Source organism: Physeter macrocephalus, unplaced genomic scaffold (assembly GCF_002837175.3).
Source record: "Physeter macrocephalus isolate SW-GA unplaced genomic scaffold, ASM283717v5 random_642, whole genome shotgun sequence".
Taxonomy (NCBI): domain Eukaryota; kingdom Metazoa; phylum Chordata; class Mammalia; order Artiodactyla; family Physeteridae; genus Physeter; species Physeter macrocephalus.
Genome location: NW_021145805.1, coordinates 1 through 18,074, shown reverse-complemented (window position 1 = coordinate 18,074; position 18,074 = coordinate 1). Strand labels below are relative to the sequence as shown.

The 18,074-nt window shown below is 60.7% G+C and overlaps 1 protein-coding gene across 1 annotated transcript in view; it reads left to right on the top strand.

Moving 5' to 3' along the window:
* Nucleotides 1-17,011, top strand: part of COL26A1 (collagen type XXVI alpha 1 chain) — a gene marked incomplete at its 3' end in the record, with an annotated part of 31,803 nt that extends 14,792 nt beyond the window's left edge. The window contains exons 2-7 of the mRNA XM_028485687.1: nucleotides 4,468-4,529; nucleotides 10,006-10,162; nucleotides 12,479-12,577; nucleotides 13,008-13,160; nucleotides 15,018-15,101; nucleotides 16,959-17,011. Of these exons, the coding sequence (XP_028341488.1) occupies nucleotides 4,468-4,529; nucleotides 10,006-10,162; nucleotides 12,479-12,577; nucleotides 13,008-13,160; nucleotides 15,018-15,101; nucleotides 16,959-17,011 (608 nt within the window). The remainder of the gene's footprint in view (nucleotides 1-4,467; nucleotides 4,530-10,005; nucleotides 10,163-12,478; nucleotides 12,578-13,007; nucleotides 13,161-15,017; nucleotides 15,102-16,958) is intronic.
* Nucleotides 17,012-18,074: the final 1,063 nt, after the last annotated feature.

Here is an 18,074-nt window from a genome sequence, read left to right as displayed (position 1 = left end):
GGCGCACGGGCTTAGCTGCTCCGCGGCACGTGGGATCTTCCCGGACCAGGGCTCGAACCCGTGTCCCCTGCATTGGCAGGCGGACTCTTAACCACTGCGCCACCAGGGAAGCCCCCCCAGGGAAGGTATTTTACAAAATCCTACCAGGTCCTCGCTGCTACCCACGGAGCTAGGCTCAGAGCACCAGAGGGCACTTAAGAGCTGCAGGCTGAATTGGAAACACCAGGATGGGAAAAATCGGAATGATCATGTCTTGGTGGCACCAGCTCTGGAACTCCAGCCTGCAGCTGGCTTGTTTCCTGCCAGCTCATGAATAGATACAATTTTGTATATTTTCCACACAGCATCATAAGCACGTTTCATGTTTTCACCCAGTTAAAAATTTAAATTATATTATGTATATTAAATATATACATTGTTTTAAAAAGGCCAGTAGCTCTTCAAGGCTTACCATGAGAAAGGAGAGTCCCCTGTACCCCTCTTTACCCCCAATTTTCATTCCCTAGAGTCAGGCTTTTGGCGGCGGGGGGGAGCTTACCTCCATAGCTCTTGTCACATTGGGGAAACAGGTCACTCAGGACCCCCTTGTGCCTGTGGTGCCCTGTGTGCACCCATGGCCAGTCGAGCTGGCCTGCCCTACCCCTGTCCCCGCAGTATCTTACCCTATTGACCTCCTTGGAAGTTTCTTCCCCTAGGAGTCTTGACTAGGGTCAAAGGTCTCCCGGGGGGTTTTAGGGGTCTCTTCCAGCTGGGCCCCGTTGGGTTGGCTGCAGGTGACATCCACCCTGCGTGTGCCTCGTACCTGCAGACCATTTCAGAGACCTCTCAGAGGGAGCTGGGCCTCTGGGGACAGGACCATCCAAGTGCCCTGGCTGCGCCTGTCAGGGTCTCGTGGCCCAAGCAGGAAAGGGATGGGTGAGGTAGGCAGAAGCTGGAGGCACCAAGGTGGGGTGACCTGGGAGGAGGAACAGAAAGAGAGAGGCAGAGAGGGCGGCCGGCCAGGGCAGGAGCAAAGAGTCCAGGAGCCCGAGGCCCCTGGAGCTGAGCCATGTAAACCCCTTTTACAGATGGGGAAACTGAGGTGCAGAGAGAAAGAGGGCCTCACAAGCCACACAGTGAGTTAGTGGCCTCTATAGTGCTCTCTCTGCTGACCACGCCATGCAGTCAGTTTCTCTCTCTCTTACACACACACATACACACACACACACCAGTTCGCCTGGCACATCCACCCTTCTGATATATGGGCAGAGACCTCCCAACACAGGTTCTGCCGCTGTGTCCTCAAAACTAGGAAACACTCGCGGGCCTGTGTGTGCTGGGAAGGTGGGAATCCTCAGAATCCCAGAGAGTTAGAGTCTGCGTCTCAGGGAGGGGGAACCGGCCCAGAGCCAGGCGGCAGGGCCTCGGCCAGTCACACAGCCAGGATCGTCCCCGCCAGGCCCATCTCCATATTTCCACCGCTCCGAGGAATGGTTAGAGAAAGTCAAATGCATAATTTAATTGCTGTCGATGACAGAATGCCAGGGGAACCATAAAACCCGCCCAGTCTCAGAGCGCCTGCCCGGGCAGGTGGCACAGGGAGGCTGAGCTGGCAGCCTTGCCCCTGCCCGCTGGCTGGGCCTCTCCGTGGCTGGGGAGCTGGACGCCCCTGTGCCTGCTGACAGTCAAGCCGCTCCCCACAGGCCAAGCAGGGTGCCCGGTGCCAGAGCAAACTAGGGCCGGGCCCAGCACACTTTCCAGAAATAGGTTTCTGGGAGAGCCCAAGGCTCACCCCTTCCTCTGCTGGCCTTCCCCCCTGCAGCGAGTCCTATTTGTTGCCTCACACCCTGGAAATGTGTTCACAGCCCCTAAATGCCTCAGGAATGTTCACTGGGCGGGGCTGGGGCTCTGATTGACACCTCACCCATGGCCATCCTGCCCCCGCGCCCCCCGCTTCCTGCTGGGCCCCGGGGTGGGGTGGTGCCCTCCTGTGTGTGGACGGGACAGCTGAGGCTCAAACAGGAAAGTTCTCCAGGCCAGCCCTCCTCCAGAGTCAGCGCCTCTTCCCCCATGAGATGCTCTTGGGCCTTTGCTGCGAGGGCAGGCACCCCATTCATGCTGCCCTGCCATCCGCCCATCAGGATCAGCGCGGGGTCACCAAGGGGCTCACGGGCAGCCACGGTGCCTCCAGGTGGATGAAGGGATGGTTGGGGATGGGTAGCGTCGGGGGTGGGTGTGTGAAGGGACGGGTGGGGGATGGATGAATGGGAAGGTGGGTGGGTGGAAAGTAAGGTGGAGGGTGGAGGGTAGGGTGGGTGGAATGACAAATGGGACCCTGTTTGTTTTGATGTCTGTCTTTCCCATGAAGGGCCTCTTTCAGAGGCACAGGAATCCTGGACCATCTGTATTTAGGAGGGAGGCACTAAAAGCCCCCTGGGGCTCTTTCCGTGTGTTTTGGCCTTGTTGACTGGAGGCCGTTGTACAGGGGGTGCGGGGGCGCGGGGAAGGGGGCCTCCCCAGGTATCAGCGCCTGTGGGCCTTTCCCCTTGGGTGGGTCGTTGAGCCCAGAGAGGACCCTCGCCTTTCCCTGATCTCCAAGCCCTCCTGTGTCTGCGAGCCTGGGACGCGGCCCCTGGCTGCCTTTCCCTGCAAAGTCTCCTCTGACCATCTCTCTGCTTTGTGGTTTGTACCTTTTTCTTCCTTTACCATCCCTTTCCTGGGAGGAACTAGAGGGAAACATGTGTGTTCAGTCCCCCACATTTAACCAGAAAACCGCCTCCTTTCTCGCTGATCCTTTGTGAAGTCTTGCCCCGTCCCCGAGTCAGACAACTGTATACATTCTTCTGGTTGTTTCAAAGTTTCAGTGTTTACGCCTCAGTCTTTAATCTCTTTTATGTATCGGGGTTACTGACAAGGTTTTATTGGGGGAGAAAGAGTTCTGTTCCTAAAAAAGGCTTATAAACCACTGACTGGGCCCAGCCCAGGGTAGATGGGGAGGGAGATGAGGATGAGGGGACCCCTGCCAGCCCACATAAACCCAGGTAGGGCTGGTGCCTTGTAAAGCCAGGTAGGGCTGGTGAGCAGAAAGTGGGAACTCTCAGCACCCCTGGCCTCAAGGCTGGGCGCCCCCGGGGAGGACACAGCCGGAATCACCTATTCCCGTGGTCCTAAGATCCTGGTGGTCTCCTCACGTCTCTCACAGCGCAATCATTATTTTAAAATAAGGACATTTACAAGGTGGTTTGCATTCAGCGACAAAGATGGGGGACAGACAAGGCTGATGATGGAGGGCCGGGTACCCCGCTGGTGAGCATGGGGGCCTCGCTGTGGCCAAGGGGCTTCTGAACCCCAAGTGGGACCTGCCGAGTTACCCTAATACCTCTCGTGTGTCTGTTTAGCCAGAATGGGGTTCCTGTAGGGTCAGGCTTTGAACTGAGGGAGGAATCTAAGCATCTCTTGACTTCTAGAGCAATAAAAGCTCTTTAGAACAGCTTTGAACCATCTATTTCCTCATTAAAGAGCTCTGGGTCTCTGGGGGAGACAGACATAAATAGATGATTACAGCCTAGGGAGATGTATGCCTGGGAGGTTAACAGTGACTGGTCTCCTAATTGGCCTTCCCGCTCCCAGGCCCTCCCACTCCCACCCATGGGACACTTCCGCTGCCAGAGTGAGCTTTTAAAAATGCAAATCTGACCTTGGCTTTCACCCCCTCCAACAGCAGCCCATTGGCCTCAGGATACTGCCAAGATCTTCCCCCCCCCCGGCCTCCTGTGTCAGGGCCCAGCCCACTGCTCCAGCCTTGGTGGCCCGCAGGTGTGCTCGGATAGGCCAGGCTGCTGGCAGACGCTCCCCTGTTCTGTTCTTGGGGCCTCAGCCCTTATTCTTCCTTCTGCTGAACCTGACCAGTCATCGTGCATCCCTCAGGCCTCACCTTAGATGCCACTGCCTCCAGGAAGCCCTCCTGGACCACTGCCCACCCCAGATGGGCTTTGACATCCCCCATGATTCTCTTTTGCGCATTCTGTTCTTATAGCCCTTACCAGCCTGTGTCTATTTGCCTGTATCCTTCCCCAGACTGTAGTTCTCAAAGTCAGGGAGCGTGTCTCCTTTACTATCCATTCATCAACTATCAGATATTTTTTGAGCCTCTGTTTTGTGCCAGGCACTGAAATTCATGAACAAACAAAATAGACAAAGACCCCGTCCATGCGGCACCCACAGACTGACAAGGCATCCCAGGTGCTGGCTCAGACAATTCACTGAGTAAACAGACAGTACTCTGTGCTGTGGATGCCCAGAAAGGAGGGTCAGAGGTCAGGCAGACTGCATGGAGGAGGGGGCGCTAAGGATAAGGCTCTGAAGGATGGGTAGGAGTCTTGCTGGCAACAGCTCAGAGATTTCCCTGCCTGCCTGACCAGAGGCTATCCTTGTGGCTGGACTGCTCTCTCCCCAGGATCTACTCCACTCTCACCTCTTCTCTTTCAGAATGCATGAACTGTACCCGGCTCAGTGACATGAGTGACCGGCTGACCACGCTGGAGGCCAAGGTCAGATGGTCTGGGGATAGAGGGCCTAGGGAGCTGGTTGGGGAGGGGCTTGCATCAGCCGCAGGGAGCCCCGCAGGACTGAGCAGCCTGGTCCTGGGCGATGGGTGCTGTTTGGGGCTTCAGTGGCCCGGGGTAACCTTCTCTGGGCCAGGCCAGTCTCCTGGGGTTGGGGAAGGGAGTGGGGTGAGCAAGAAACCTGAGGGGCCCAGGTGTGAGGGATGCTGGGGAAGATGCTGGGATGAACTTCTGGTACCTGAGACTTTAGAAAAGGTGGGGTCCCCAGGCTGGCTGGCCTGATGGACATTTTCCAGGCATCTGAAACCTCCGCATGGCTTGGACGAGCATTGGCTGACAACCTGCTCTGGCCCAGGCCCAGTACACTGGGGTGTTAAAAGTCACAGCTCTGCGGGAGGACTGGCACCGTGCCAGCTGTCCCCCGCCCACTTAGCCCTCGCTCATGCCCTCCCGCCATGAGCAATTCCTCACCTGGTCCTCCCACCCTGACACCTCCCTCTGCCTAGAGAGGCTGCACCACGACCATGGCCAGGGCCACGGCAGCGGGCTGGGGGTGGGGCTTACTCTCTGGCCCTGAGGGTGAGGGTCATGACCCCTCTGTAGACCTCAGGGGATTACGGGGCGGGGGTGGGGTGGGGTGGGGTCGGGCTGTCCCAGTAATTGCTCTGCCTTGGCAGGTCCCTTCCTAGCTCTGGGCCTCAGTCTGCTGCCCTGTAAAATGGAAATTGAAGGAGACATTTCCCGGCCCCTCACTGGGTCATTCTGAGGCTGGTGGACAGGGGTGAGCTCAGGTGGCTCCTGGGTGGGGAACAGGAGAAGTAGCTCGAGACGGTTGTGCAGAGAGGTGGCTGCCACTGCGTTTCTTCTGGATCCCCAGGTAGGGGGTGGGAGACTCCTGTCTCAACTCCTGTGTCTTATCTGGATCACCTTCCAGCTGCCCACCTGCCTGCTTTATGCCCAAGTGTCCCCTGGAGAAACTGGGCCCCTGAGAGCTTCGTCAGCCCGGTCAGAGGGCCCTGAGAGGCGGCAGCCTGCAGAGGGAGGGGGACACAAGCCAGGCTAGCAGCCAGGACAGCCCCGCAGCCTCAGGGGCTGTGCTGAGGTCAGGTGAGCCCGCAGGGGTCAGAGAGAACATGGAGCTGGGGTCAGGGGCCGGGGTCAGGTGGGTGAAGGCAGAACCAGGCAGGCAGACCCCAGATGGGGAGTCAGAATCCAGGCAGCTGGCATAAGAGAGCAGTAACTCTGAGGCCTGGAAATTGCAACTTCTGCTTCTTCAGACAGGAAACCTGTTTTGGCATATCAGAAGGCATGTGTTCAGTGGCAAGTAACAGAAACCCAGCCACTGGCAGCTTATTCCTTACCATTTATTGTTAGTTCAATAGGAAGTCCAGAAGTTAGTGGTCTCAGGATTGGTTTGATGGCTCAAGACCCCAGACTCTTCACAGCCTTCCTCTCCACCTCCTTAGTGAATTGGCTTTTGGTCTCATGGTCAGCGCCTCATGGTTACAAAGTGGCTGCTGCAGCTCAAGGCCTCACATCCTTATACCTTGTTCAAAGGCAGGAAGTGGGGGGGGGAAGTAAAGCACCCCAACAGATTCATTATGTGTCATTGGCCAGCACTGGGCTATATGCCCACCTCCTAGTTGCAAGGAAGCTGGGAAAATGAGTAATTGGCCAGTCATGATTCCTCCTCTGGGGCACACCCGCAGGCACACAGTAGGGGGTTCTCGAGCCAGGGAAGAGGAGGAGGTTGGAGGCCAGGCGACCACAAGGGACTGTTCCATTTACACTCCGCACAGTGCCCGAGTCGCCAAAGGACCCAGACCTAGGAGCTCATCTAGATTCCTGCCACACTCTTTTCCTGGGACAGGCTGGAATGGCTGTTGGGCGATGGTGGGGTGGAAGGCCAGCAGAAAAAGTTTCCTGCCTTCCTTCCTCTCCTGCCCCTCAGTTTACACTCTGACTCCAAGGACCAGACTGAGTGGGAGGCAGCCCGAGGGCATTTCCCTGAGTGAGGGTCACAGGAGCCTCGGAACTCGGCTGCTCTCCAGTGCAGGAGGGCGGCGTCCTGGCCAATCAGCCAGGCCGCCGTGACGTCATCAGAGCCACTGCCCTCCGAGGCTGGCCGAGGTCTGGTTTTCTTGGGCTAAGTCCCCACGCCCACTGCTGCCCGCCCTGGTGTGCTCATGCCCGGCAGGAATGGGGTCAGTTTCTCTGGGAGGTTGGCCATGGCCAGGCCAGGAGGACTTGGACTCTGGTGGGGGCTGATTCTAACTTGACAGTGGCCAGGGCTGCTCTGCCCGGGTCCGTGGGCTCTGTGGGCCTTGGTGTCTGCATGGGAAGTGTCCCAGGAAGAAGTGAGCCGGGTGTCTGGTGCAGGGGCAAGGCTGCAGGTGGCGGGTCCCCTTGGGAGTCCTGGGAGCTCTGCCACAAAAGGAGAGCTGGGCCTGACCCCAGGAGCCCAGGCCGGGTGCCCCCTCCTTGATCTTTCCAAGCTGCTCCAAACCCCCTACTGCTCCTGGCTACTCCCTGTTAAATATGTCCATCTGAAGGTTCCCCCGAGACGCTGCATCTCAACTCACCCCCCGGACTGATCACCTTCACCCCCAAACCTGCCCTCTCCTGTGCCCCTGTTTGACTGGTGGCAACCCCACCATCCCCGGAGCCAGGCCAGAAACAAGGGAGCTACTCCTGCCGTCGCCCACCCTCCTGCCCCCAAGCCCTGGGGCACCAGGTACTGACGGTTCTCCTCACCTCCATCCTCACACCCACGGCTCTGGGTCCCACATCACAGGCACCGACAGACAAGTCTCCTTTCCCTGCCGCCCAGCTCCTCCACTTGGCCGCGGCCGGTCAGCTTCCCAGTGGACAGTCAGTGGTTGGGGCAGGAATTGTAACCCTCCCTTCCTAGAGGGGGTTCCAGGGCTCAGGAGATGGGGTTCCACCCCCGAGCTGCTGTGTGATCTGAGCCATCTGCTCCCCTTCTCTGTGCCTCCGTGAAGCTCCACTGAGGCCAAGGTTGTGGCCCGGCTGTGGGGAGGTGGGTGAGGCACCACATGGGGCCCTGGCCCCACCGCCTACTTGCTGGGTGACCTTGGGCAAGTCACTTGCAGTCTCTGAGCCTCTATTTCCACCTCGCCTGTGATGGGGCTGCAGTGGCCCTTCCTGCCTCATGAGCCCTTGTGAGGACCAGAAAGGAGAGGGGCTGAGAGACAGCAGCCCTGGGGGTCACCGGAGCCTCAAGGGTCAGGAACCCACCCACCCAACACAAATGGGAACCTGAGATCTGATGCAGGGGTGCCACTTGGTTCTCAAGAGTCCTCAGAGACTCTGTCACCCAGGCCCCGGGACACCGCAGAACTGGTGGGAGGGGGCGCTCACAGGGACCCTTTCTGCACAGCCACAGAACCCCAGCCCAGCCAGGCCTGGGTGCTGGGAAGTCAGCCGTTTGTTCCCGTGACACCCCCACCATCCCAGCATCAGCAGGACTAACCGGGGTGCCCATGTATTGAGCGCTCCCGATCTCCTGCGGCCCTTCAGGGTCAGTGTTATCACCCCCATTTTGCTGATGGGAAAACTGAGGCCCACAGAGGTCACGATGCTTGCACAAGGTCACACAGTGGTCACCTAGTAGGAGAGCAGGGATTCAAACCAGCCTGGCTGGTAGCAGGGTCTCAGCTTCCCCCATCACATGGCACTTAACCCGTGCTGGGCTCTGGGGACCGAGAGCAAGGAGGGCGCCCCCTCCCCAGGTGGTCCCGACTCATGAGGGCGGGGCTGGTGGCATTGCTCCCACCGCTGCCCTGGCTGTGGGCACAAAGTGATTGTACAGGAGCTGAGGGGACACACAGGAGGGGAGGGCCCCCTTCTGCCCAGAGGGTCAGACAGACAAAGGGAGGAGGATCTCGGAATCTTCCGGGGGTCGGGGTTGGGGGCAGGGCTGGTGGAGGGCCCTGCAGGAGCTCGGGCTTGGAGGTGGGCAGTCTTGGGCTTGAGGGGCACTGGGCGAGTTCAGGGCAGCTGGAGCAGAGCAGGCTGGAAGAGACGCAGGTGAGGCCAAGGCGGGTGCCTGTGTACGAAGTGTGTGGAGATACTGGCGGCTTTTAGGGGGTTGCTTTGCAGGAGTTCCTCACGCACTGCTGTTGATTGTGGGGACCGGGGGCTGCAGGAGAGGGAGGGGGCAGGCGGAGGCGGGGGAGGCAGAGGGCTGTGGCAGAGCCTGAGGCCACAGGCCTGGGGAGGGGGGACATGACGGGCCGAGCGATGGCCACAGGCAGGCGGAGGGGCACTGGAAGAGGCCTGGGGGCCCATTAGGCCCTCCGGGAAGTATGGACTCCCGTGTTGGGGTGGGCATCGGGTGGGGTATAGGCCAAGGGGCTGGAGTTTGGATGCCTTCAGGCAGCAGCACCTGCGAAATTAGACGCCAGTGATTCTCATGTCGGGGCCGGGGGGGTCCTGGGGGGCGGCGGGGGTGTGCCCAGCCAGGCCCACCCTCAGCCCCGTCCTCAGAACACTTTCATCTCACACACTGAGTCGGAGACTCTAGCAGGACGCGGGATTCGGGTTTCTAAGAGCTGGAGTGGACGTGAGACACTGGACTTCTTCCTTCCCGTCTGGCAGGTCGGGACAGGAAGCCGGGCTCCATCTGATATGGCCCGGGAACCCCAGGGCCCCGTCTGCTGGGGTGGCTGGGTCTACTGTGTGCTAGCATCTGCCTGCCTGCCCTGTGCAGATCCCGGGCACGCAGCGCCCCCTGCTAGCCTCTTTGGGGACAGCAGGGCCTCTCTGAGGCCTCCTGGCTCCCAGTTCACGTGAATTAGGGAGAGTCTCCCACTGAGGCCCGGGGTCCTTTCGGTTTTTGACCCCTGCTTTCCTCCAGGGGAGAGGACAGGCTGCTTTCCAGGCTGGCCCTGAGTGACCATGGCCACCTTTGTTTCTCTGGAGCTCCTGCTAAATATCATGCATCAAGCTGGGACCATTTATTTATTCTTTCTCCTTCTTTCCTTTCCTTCCCCTTCCCTTTCTTTTCCTCTGCCCCTTCCTCCCTCCCGCCTTCCTTCCATCCGTTCATCCACAAACATTCCCTGACTGCGTTGTTTGTGCCCTGAGCCAGGCAGTGTTGGGGACAGGCGGGCCCAGTCCCTCCCTTGAGAGGAGCCGGTGAAGTGGAGGTGACCGTGGTCGTTATTCCAACAGCCACTGTCTAATCCCGGTGACAGCCGCTCTAGGAGAAAAGTACGGTGACTCTGAACGTGTCCAAAGGGGACCTGCCTGAGCCCGAGGGTCAGCAGGGCTTCCTGAAATGGGAAGGGGAGGGGGCCAGGGGTGGGAGAACATTCCAGCGAGGGGACTGGTGGTCCCAAGAGCAGCGGGCAGCTGCTGGTCTCCTGGGGCGCACGTTCCCATTCACATGTGTCCCCCGCCTGGCCTGGGCCTGACCTTCTCCCCTTCTCCGGCCCAGGTTCTCCTTCTGGAAGCAGCAGAGCGGCCCTCGGGCCCGGACAATGACCTGCCGACCCCCCAGAGCACCCCACCGCCCTGGAACGAGGATCTCCTCCCTGACGCCCTCCCTCTCGCCCACCCCGGGCCCCAAAGGAGAAGGCCCACGGGCCCGGCCGGTGAGTGAGGCCTACGGGGGAGGCATGGCCTCTCAGGGCCTGCACAAGGAGGTCATACATGCCCACATGGCATTTTGAAAAACTGAGCTAAAGTCTAAAACCTGGGGGGATTTCACATAAAAACCAGGATTTCTCGCTTCTCTTAGGAAAATGGAAGATCTGGCCATTGGGGTTGGCTGTCTCTTAATAGAAACAATTGGCTGGGACTTCCCTGGTGGTCCAGTGGTTAAGACTCTGCACTTCCAATGCAAGGGGCATGGGTTTGATCCCTGGTCAGGGAACCAAGATCCCACATGCCGTGTGGTGTGGCCAAAAATTTATATTAAAAAAAAATTTAAAAAAGAGAAACAATTGGCTGCAGCTAAGTCACAGCTGCCCCTGCAGATCCCGTTCAAGCTCTGCAGTTTGCCGCAGTCCTCACCATTCCTTATTGCCTCACAGTCCAGCTACTGTCCTCGCTGACTGCCCTGCTGCCCCTTAGCACCTGCACTTAGGCCCCCAGCCCAGCTCGATCCTTGATTGGCTCAATTTTATAGCAGCCCCTGCCTGCATACCACCAGGGACGGGCAGCTTACTGACTGCCCCCCTTCTGGGGGATCCTCTCTGAACCCTCTGACCCAAGTTGGAAGACATCCACTCACCTGTTGTTTTCACCCTTCCCACCACACTTTGAAGTCAGAGGTAAATGTTTTCTCTCTGCAGTTTCTATACATTGGTTTGGGCTCTGCTCCCTGGGACGGCAGAAAGTAATAATAACTGTAATACTGGTAGTCAGCATTGTTGAATGCCTGCCACGTGGCAGGAGAAGTTCTGGGGCTTTACCCTGGGCGGTGAGCTGGCACTGTCTGTGTGGCTGAACTCAAGGGTTTAAGGCTGAGATCTCGTCTGACTGGTCAGTATCTGTGCTGTGCCAGTTATTAAATATTTTTATATCACCCTAGTCTGTACAGATATCATTGCTAATCATTCCAGTAAGCTCGTAAAGCTCAGGTTACAGAGGAGAGAACTGAGGCTCGGAAAAGTGACCCCTGGGGTCACCCAGCGATCCAGAGCCATTTTGACTCAGTGATTCTCGGACCCACTGGAGCCCTTTGCAGGTGACGCCTTCCCTCCTCCTGTCCCCAGGTTGAGCCCCCATCTTCTTAGCCCTCCTGCCCAGACTCAGCTCTGAGCACACGGTCCATCCCCTTCCCTGCCTGTAGACCCACAGCAGTGGGAGAGTTGTCTCCAGTGGCCAGCCCTGGGGCCAGGGAAGCATCAGATATTCTGCAGTCTCTGGAGGCTGGGAGGGTGTAGGGGTGAGCTTAGGCCTGCTATGAGAGGAGGGGGCATCTCACTTGATCTTAGCCAAAAGGCCGAGAAGCGATGAGGGGGCATCTCACTTTAGGGCGCCACCCGCCCCCCACACCTCTCTAGCCACTTTCCCCAAAGTCTCATTTCCAGAGGGCTGCCCCATGCTCATCTTCAGATCCTTCTTCTGGGACTGAGGAGGGAGCGGGGGCTGGGGGGAAGGGGGGGCTTCTCACCCCCTGGAGGACCCAGGCCCCAACACCCCCTGGAGGGGAGGGAGGAAGCTGGGAGGGGCTCCGGGTCTCCTGGGGCACCTTTCTTCTTACCGGGACGTGCAGCTCCCAAGAATGGCCACCAGGTGGAGCACAAACCCTACAAATGCTGACACCTGGGTGAGCCCTGGAATCCTGGAGAGCAGGTGGGAATCTCTCTGGAAACCGGCAGCTCCAGGGCCTCCATCAGTTCAGCAGGCATTTTTGAGCATCCTCCCCAGGCCCAGGGCTTCCAGAGTGAGAGAAGGGGCTGTCCCCAGGCCACACAGGGGGACTCTGGCCTCTCCATCTACTCTTGCCCACCCTTGGGGCCTGGAGACCCTGAAGCTGGGCAGGCATGTCCTTCAGGGCTTCCTGGGGTCTCTAAGGAGGCCTCATTGGGAAGCTCTTTGCCAGAAGCCCAGTTCCTGAGCCTGAGCAAGGAGACAGCAGGACACGGAGAGAGGATTCTGACTCATTTACAGCCTGGCTCTGCTCCCTTGAGCAAAGGGCCACAGCTTTCTGAGCCTCAGTTTCCCCATCTGTCAGGTGGGGACACAAGTAGCTCTTGAGATCATAGAAGTTAATAGGAACAAAAATGGTTTGCAAGCTGTAATGACTGATGTGAGCTAATGGTGGTCCCATTGTGGGGGGCCCCAGGTGGGCCAGATTCCTGGAGGCAGGTCTGACCGGACAGCCCAGGTGGTCAAGCCTGGAGCCACGGGGGGCAGCTCAGCCCATAGTGTTCTCAGGCCTCATTTCACTCTATCCCCAGGGCCCCCGGGACAGGCGGGACCACCAGGGCCTGCAGGTCCCCCAGGCTCCAAAGGTGACCGGGGCCAGGCAGGAGAGAAGGGCCCAGCGGGTCCTCCTGGTAAGGACACCCCCCCCACGCCCCAACCCGACTCTGTCCACTGGGGGAAGGGGGTTGGGGTTTCTCCCCTGTCTGAGCAGGCGACGCATCCCAGGCACCCCCTTTCTTGCTGGGGCTAATGACTGCCATTTTGGGGGGCTCCAGGCTCACTTCTTCCCACTGCCACCCCTACGGCAGCCTCACCCCAAGCACCTTAGGCCTCTGTCTCGCCCCCCTCACCTCCCATCCGGCTGCCCCGGGTCCCCTGTGCACTGGGCTGGGAAGGGGAAGTCATGTTATTAGCTCCCGGAAGAGCCCTCCAGGGTGTCCCTGGGCCTGGAGGCCACCACCGGCCCTCGCCAGCCCCGTCCCCTTCAGGGTCTGCTTCTCGTCTCTGTTACGTCAGACACGAGGCCCGGCCCTCCTGTGACTCCTCTCCTCCCCACTGCAGGCCTCTTGGGGCCGCCAGGGCCCCGTGGGCTTCCTGGAGAGATGGGGCGCCCTGGCCCCCCCGGCCCCCCCGGCCCAGCAGGCAGCCCAGGCCTCCCTCCAAACGGCCCCCAAGGCGTCCTCTACTCCCTGCAGCCGCCGACAGACAAGGACAGTGAGTGTCATGCCTGAGGGGTGGGGCGGGAGGGCGGGCCTGAGCCTGTCTTCAGGGGGACCAGCCCTCCCCAGAGGACCCCACGAAGCAAACGGACTGTCAGTGAGGGGAGCCTTGGCTCTGCCAAGTTGGGGGGCGGGGTCGCCTAGGGGGGGACTGGGGCGGGGTGGGGCGGCAACCCGCGCTCAGCTCCTGCCCCGGGGTCTGACCCCCACGGGTCACTGCGCTCTCTGGCCTGGCCTCGGGTCATCCGTTACCCCATGTCCTCTCCACAAATCCCCTCACTGTAGGCCACTGGACATGTGTTGATGGATCACCTACGACGTGTGGGACTCTGTTTTTACCCGCCCGCCTCGTACAGCCGTGAGCAAAACAGCCTCCTGCCTGCAGAGGCTACAGTCTAGCGCGAGAGGGCGCCTCTGAGCACACACACAGCCGCCCCGGCGCGCGGGGAGGGCGGGTCCAGGGAGGCCCCGAGGACGGGGCTGGGGGCGGGGCCGGCAGCCCACGGCGGGCTTCGTTTTGGTTAAGGGCCCTGGGGAGTGGGAAGGGCTTTAAGAAGCAGGATCGACTGGAAATTCGGAATGGGTGACATCCCAGGGGCCGCTTTGTCAGCTGTTGGAGAAGCCCAAGCCCCGCCCCCCGCTGGTGTTCCTGCCCCTCCGCCCCGGGCAGCGTAGCCCTCCCCTGAGCGTTAAGACCTGCGCCTGAGTCGCAGTGACCCTCTCTGAGCCTCGGTTTCCCCATCCGTGGAGGAGGGGTGGTCATACATCCTGATGGAGTCGCTCTGGGGGTGAAAAAACACAGCCCCCAGCCATGAGGGAGGGGCTCACTCCCAAGGGGACTGAGGGGCCTGGGCTGCCCTCAGTGGGTACAGGGGCAGGAGAAAGTGTTAACTCCCTGACGACCCAACCGCCTCACCCTCACGGTGGGCTCAGTGGCGCCCCCCAGTGGGCAGAATGGATGATGCGTGTAAAGTGTCTTGGGAGTCTAAGGGCTCAGCAGCCGGCGTCCCCGGGCCAGGAGAGCTGCAGCCTGCCCTGGCTTGGGCGCGATGCCCTGCACCTGGCACTGCCCGCCTGCCACGTCTAGTGCTGGGAGCCCTCCTCAGACAGGACCGTTCTTCCCCAGCCCTGGGGTCCCTGAGGGAGGGCAGCTTTCCTGGAAGACCCAGGTGTGAACGTTTGGGGACAGTGGGGGTGCCCCATGGGGGCACCTGGCTGGCCAGGACTGAGCACCCGTAGGAGGCCACCCGCCGTGAGGCCTATGGAAGGGCTCTCCAGGCTTCCATGAGTGGAGGGAGAGGCAGAGGCAGCCACCCCCATCCAGACGTTTCCAAGCCTGGCTGTCTGGTCCTGGCTCTGAGAATAGGGCAGGGTGAAGTCACACGGGGCTCACCCTGGAGAGACCCAGGCCATCAGACAGACTCCACCCGGCTCTGGGGCCCTGATGGAGGCAGCCCAGGGCCCTGCAGCTCAGAGGGGTGGGCAGGGAGGGCTTCCTGGAGGAGGCCCCACAGGAGTGAGCTAGTCAGGTACGTCAGGATGGGCATGTGGGGTAGACCCTGGAAGAGCGTCCAGCCTGGGTGGTAAGCAAGGTGAGGCCAGAGTCAAGGGCCTGGAGTGTTCAGGAAGGAGTTTGTGCTTTAAATGGAGCCCGCAGGGCTTCCCCTGCCCTCTGTTTGGCCTCTCTGCGCTGCTCTTGAGTCGTGGGAGCAGTGGCATCTGCTCACCAGGGCCGCAGTGAGGCGCAGCGGGGCCGGGCAGGCCCATCCTGGCTCCGGGGGATCTCGGCTCTAGCCCCTCAGCCCCGCCGGCCCTGCACCCCAGGTCACGGGCCGCTCCGCCCTTCCCGCAGATGCAGACGCGCAGCTGGCCTCTGCCGCCGTGGACACCGTGCTGGCGGGCGTCCCAGGGCCCCGGGGCCCCCCCGGCCCTCCAGGTGAGCACAGAGGGCAACAACATAGGCTGGTCTCCACTGGTAACCCCTCCTGGGCTTGGCCTGGACCAAGGGGCCTTGAGGGGGCCACTTGGGGGTCATGGCCTTGGCAGGGCACGGGATCTGCCCCAGCCAGCAGTGGCTTGAGGTGGGGCCTCTTGCTCCCGGGCGGCAGCTCCCCGGGACTGGCCACAGTGTTTCTGCCAGAGCAAGCCCTGACGACGCCCACGTGATGCAGCCCCGGGCTGCCCTCGTGTGAGCCAGAGCAGGGATGCTGTGGGTGTGGGGAGGCATGGGTCTGCATGGGCGGTGTGGGGGCCATGCAGGAGACCCAGGGAGCTGGTGGGGCAGGTGCCCATAAGATACAGGAGGCCCTGGGCCTGCAGGCAGAGAGCAGGGCCCTGGAGGAGGGGACGGGATGGGGCCCTCGCTGGGGGAGGAGGGGAGTGTGGGGAGGGGACGGGATGGGGCCCTCGCTGGGGGAGGAGGGGAGTGTGGGGCGGGGCTGGCACCCAGGTGTGTGGACGTCTCCTCTGACAGGTTCTACCTTTGAAAGAACGAGCAACAGAGGCCCTGGGGGCCGGCGGGTGGGGCGCCTCTTGATTAGGGCTCCAGACCCGGGCACTCATTCTCTGTCATTCATTCACTCTCTCATAATTCAGGAAATATTCACCGAGCACAGTTCAGCTGGGCAGTGTTCTGAGTTCCTGGGATACTTAAATAAACAAAACAAAGGTTCCCGTCCTCATGGTCCTTACATTCTAGTGGAGAAGGCGAACAGTACCCACATACTATCGGTGAATCCCATAGGGTCTGAGAAAGCAGGGCTGGGCGAGCAGCTGGGCCAGGGTGGCCCCATTTAAAAAGTGGTATTTGGGAGTGAGCTGGGAGGGTGTTTGTCTTTTAGCTAGACTGAGTCCAGATCATCACCCCACCAGGGGTACACTTTCCTGCGGGTCCTCCCTAAGCATGCCGGGGGCACATTGGTACAGCCTAGCAGCCCAAGAGGCACAGACCTGTGCCGGCCACTGCGGACGGAGACCTCACTCTTCCAAGCTTTCGGGAAGTTCAGTCAGGAACACCACTCCCTGCGCTGCACCCGTCAGGCCTGGCCTGACCCCCTGGGCACTCCCTGGCCCGTGGGGTGGGGGCGGGCAGGCGTGCAAACCGACAGTGCTCAGAGGTAGTGGCTGGTCTGTGTCAGGGCTTTGCCTAGAGAAGGGGCAGGGTAGGTTCCTGGAAGACTTCCTGGAGGAGGTGATGCTTAGCCTGAGACTAGTAGCAAAGAGTTTGCTGGGGTGTGGAGGGGTTGGAGAAGCTCCAGGAGGAAGCAACAGCATTGGCAAAGGCACGGATGCAGAGGAACTTTCCAGAAGGGGGTATCTGACTGATGAAGGTGGAAGAGGCTGGGCTGAGAGGGACCTATTTGAAAGGTCACTCTGGGGGGGTGCGTGGAGGGCAGATGGTCAGGCAGCAGTTGTAGTAACCCAGGCAAGAAGGATGGCCTCAGAGGCGACAGGTCTGAGGTCCCGAGGAGGGAGAGACTCGAGATTTGCCGGGGAGCTAGCCGGCTGGGGAGGGGCTGCGGGGTGGCCCCATGGATGAGGCTCTGGTTGAGGTGTCAGGGCTGCAGGGAGAGTGGGTGGAGGTGGGCTCTCCGCTCTGGCGGTGGGCAGGGGAGGCCAAGGGAGCGGGTGCCCCCCTCCCCCACCATTCGTTCACCGCATCTTCCTTAGCTGCCCCCATGGAGACAGACCCAGGGCAGGGGCTGGGGTGGGAGGGTGGGAAGGTCCTCTCCGGAGCTGATGGGGGCAGCGGGCTTCTCTGGCCCCAGGTGACCATCTGTGACTCTGCCGGCAGGTCCCCCTGGACCACACGGTCCCCCTGGACCTCCAGGTGCACCAGGATCCCAGGTAAGGTCTTTCCCATTTCTGGCAAGGGAGGGGGCATTGTCTCTCCAGGAAAGGAGGAGCCAGGCTTCTTACCAGCACAGTTGCTCAGGAAGGAGCCAGCCCACCTGGCCGGTACCCACCTGGGTCCAGGCGGGCCCCAGGGGAAGGCAGGCGTGGGGTCCTGGCTTTGTTAGCAGCGGCAACCCTTTGCTGCCCACTCTGTCTATGCCAGGGAGGTGCTAACATGGCTCCCGGTTCATAAATGAGCTGAGACCCAGGTGCCACCCGAGGTCGTCCAGAGGGTGTGGTGGAGCTGGGCCAGGATCACAGAACGACCACCCCAGCCCGTGGCCCCTCCTCAAGGAGAACTGCCTGTGAGGGAGGCACTGTGACGCCTGACTGTGCAGCCCAGAACCCCAGCTTGCTCTGCCTCCCAGCTGTGTGACCTTGGGCAGAAAGGCAGCCTCTCTGGGCTCTGGCTTCCTCAGCTGCTAAGACGGGGTGTACAGGGCCTCCCTGGTGGATTGTCACAGGGAGTGAAAGAGAAATAAATTGCCAGGGGGATGTGCCTTGTGCTGCAGGGGCCCAGGGGCCTGGGGGGGAGGTCACATGGAGGAGGGGGGGAGGTTCCTGGACGCGGAGGCAGCAAGGGTGGCCGCTGGGTACGTCTGCATGGAGCTTCCTGCGGCCCCTCCCCTGGGCCTCGTCCAGACCGAGGGCTCCGAGGTCCCTGGAGCTCAGGCCCGGGGTGGGGGGGGTGGAGTGGCTGAGAGGTGCCCCCCCTCCCACCGCAAGGGAGGTGGATCCGGGCCTTGGCCCTGTGGGCGCTGGGACCTCGGGAGTCCCACACATTCATTCACCCCTTTAGTCATTTGACAAATATTCCCCAGACACGGGGAGGGCACCAGTCACGCCAGCCGAGGACACAGCCGGAGCCCGGGGCCACAGGCCAGCCCTCTAGAGCACACGTTCTAGACGTCAAAGAGCCAGTGTCCCACGGCTCCTGATCTCGCTCTGTTGTCCCCCGCGTGTTTTCACGCCAGGAGGCTGTGGCGTGGAGGAGAAGGGCCAGTGGGGTGCACGG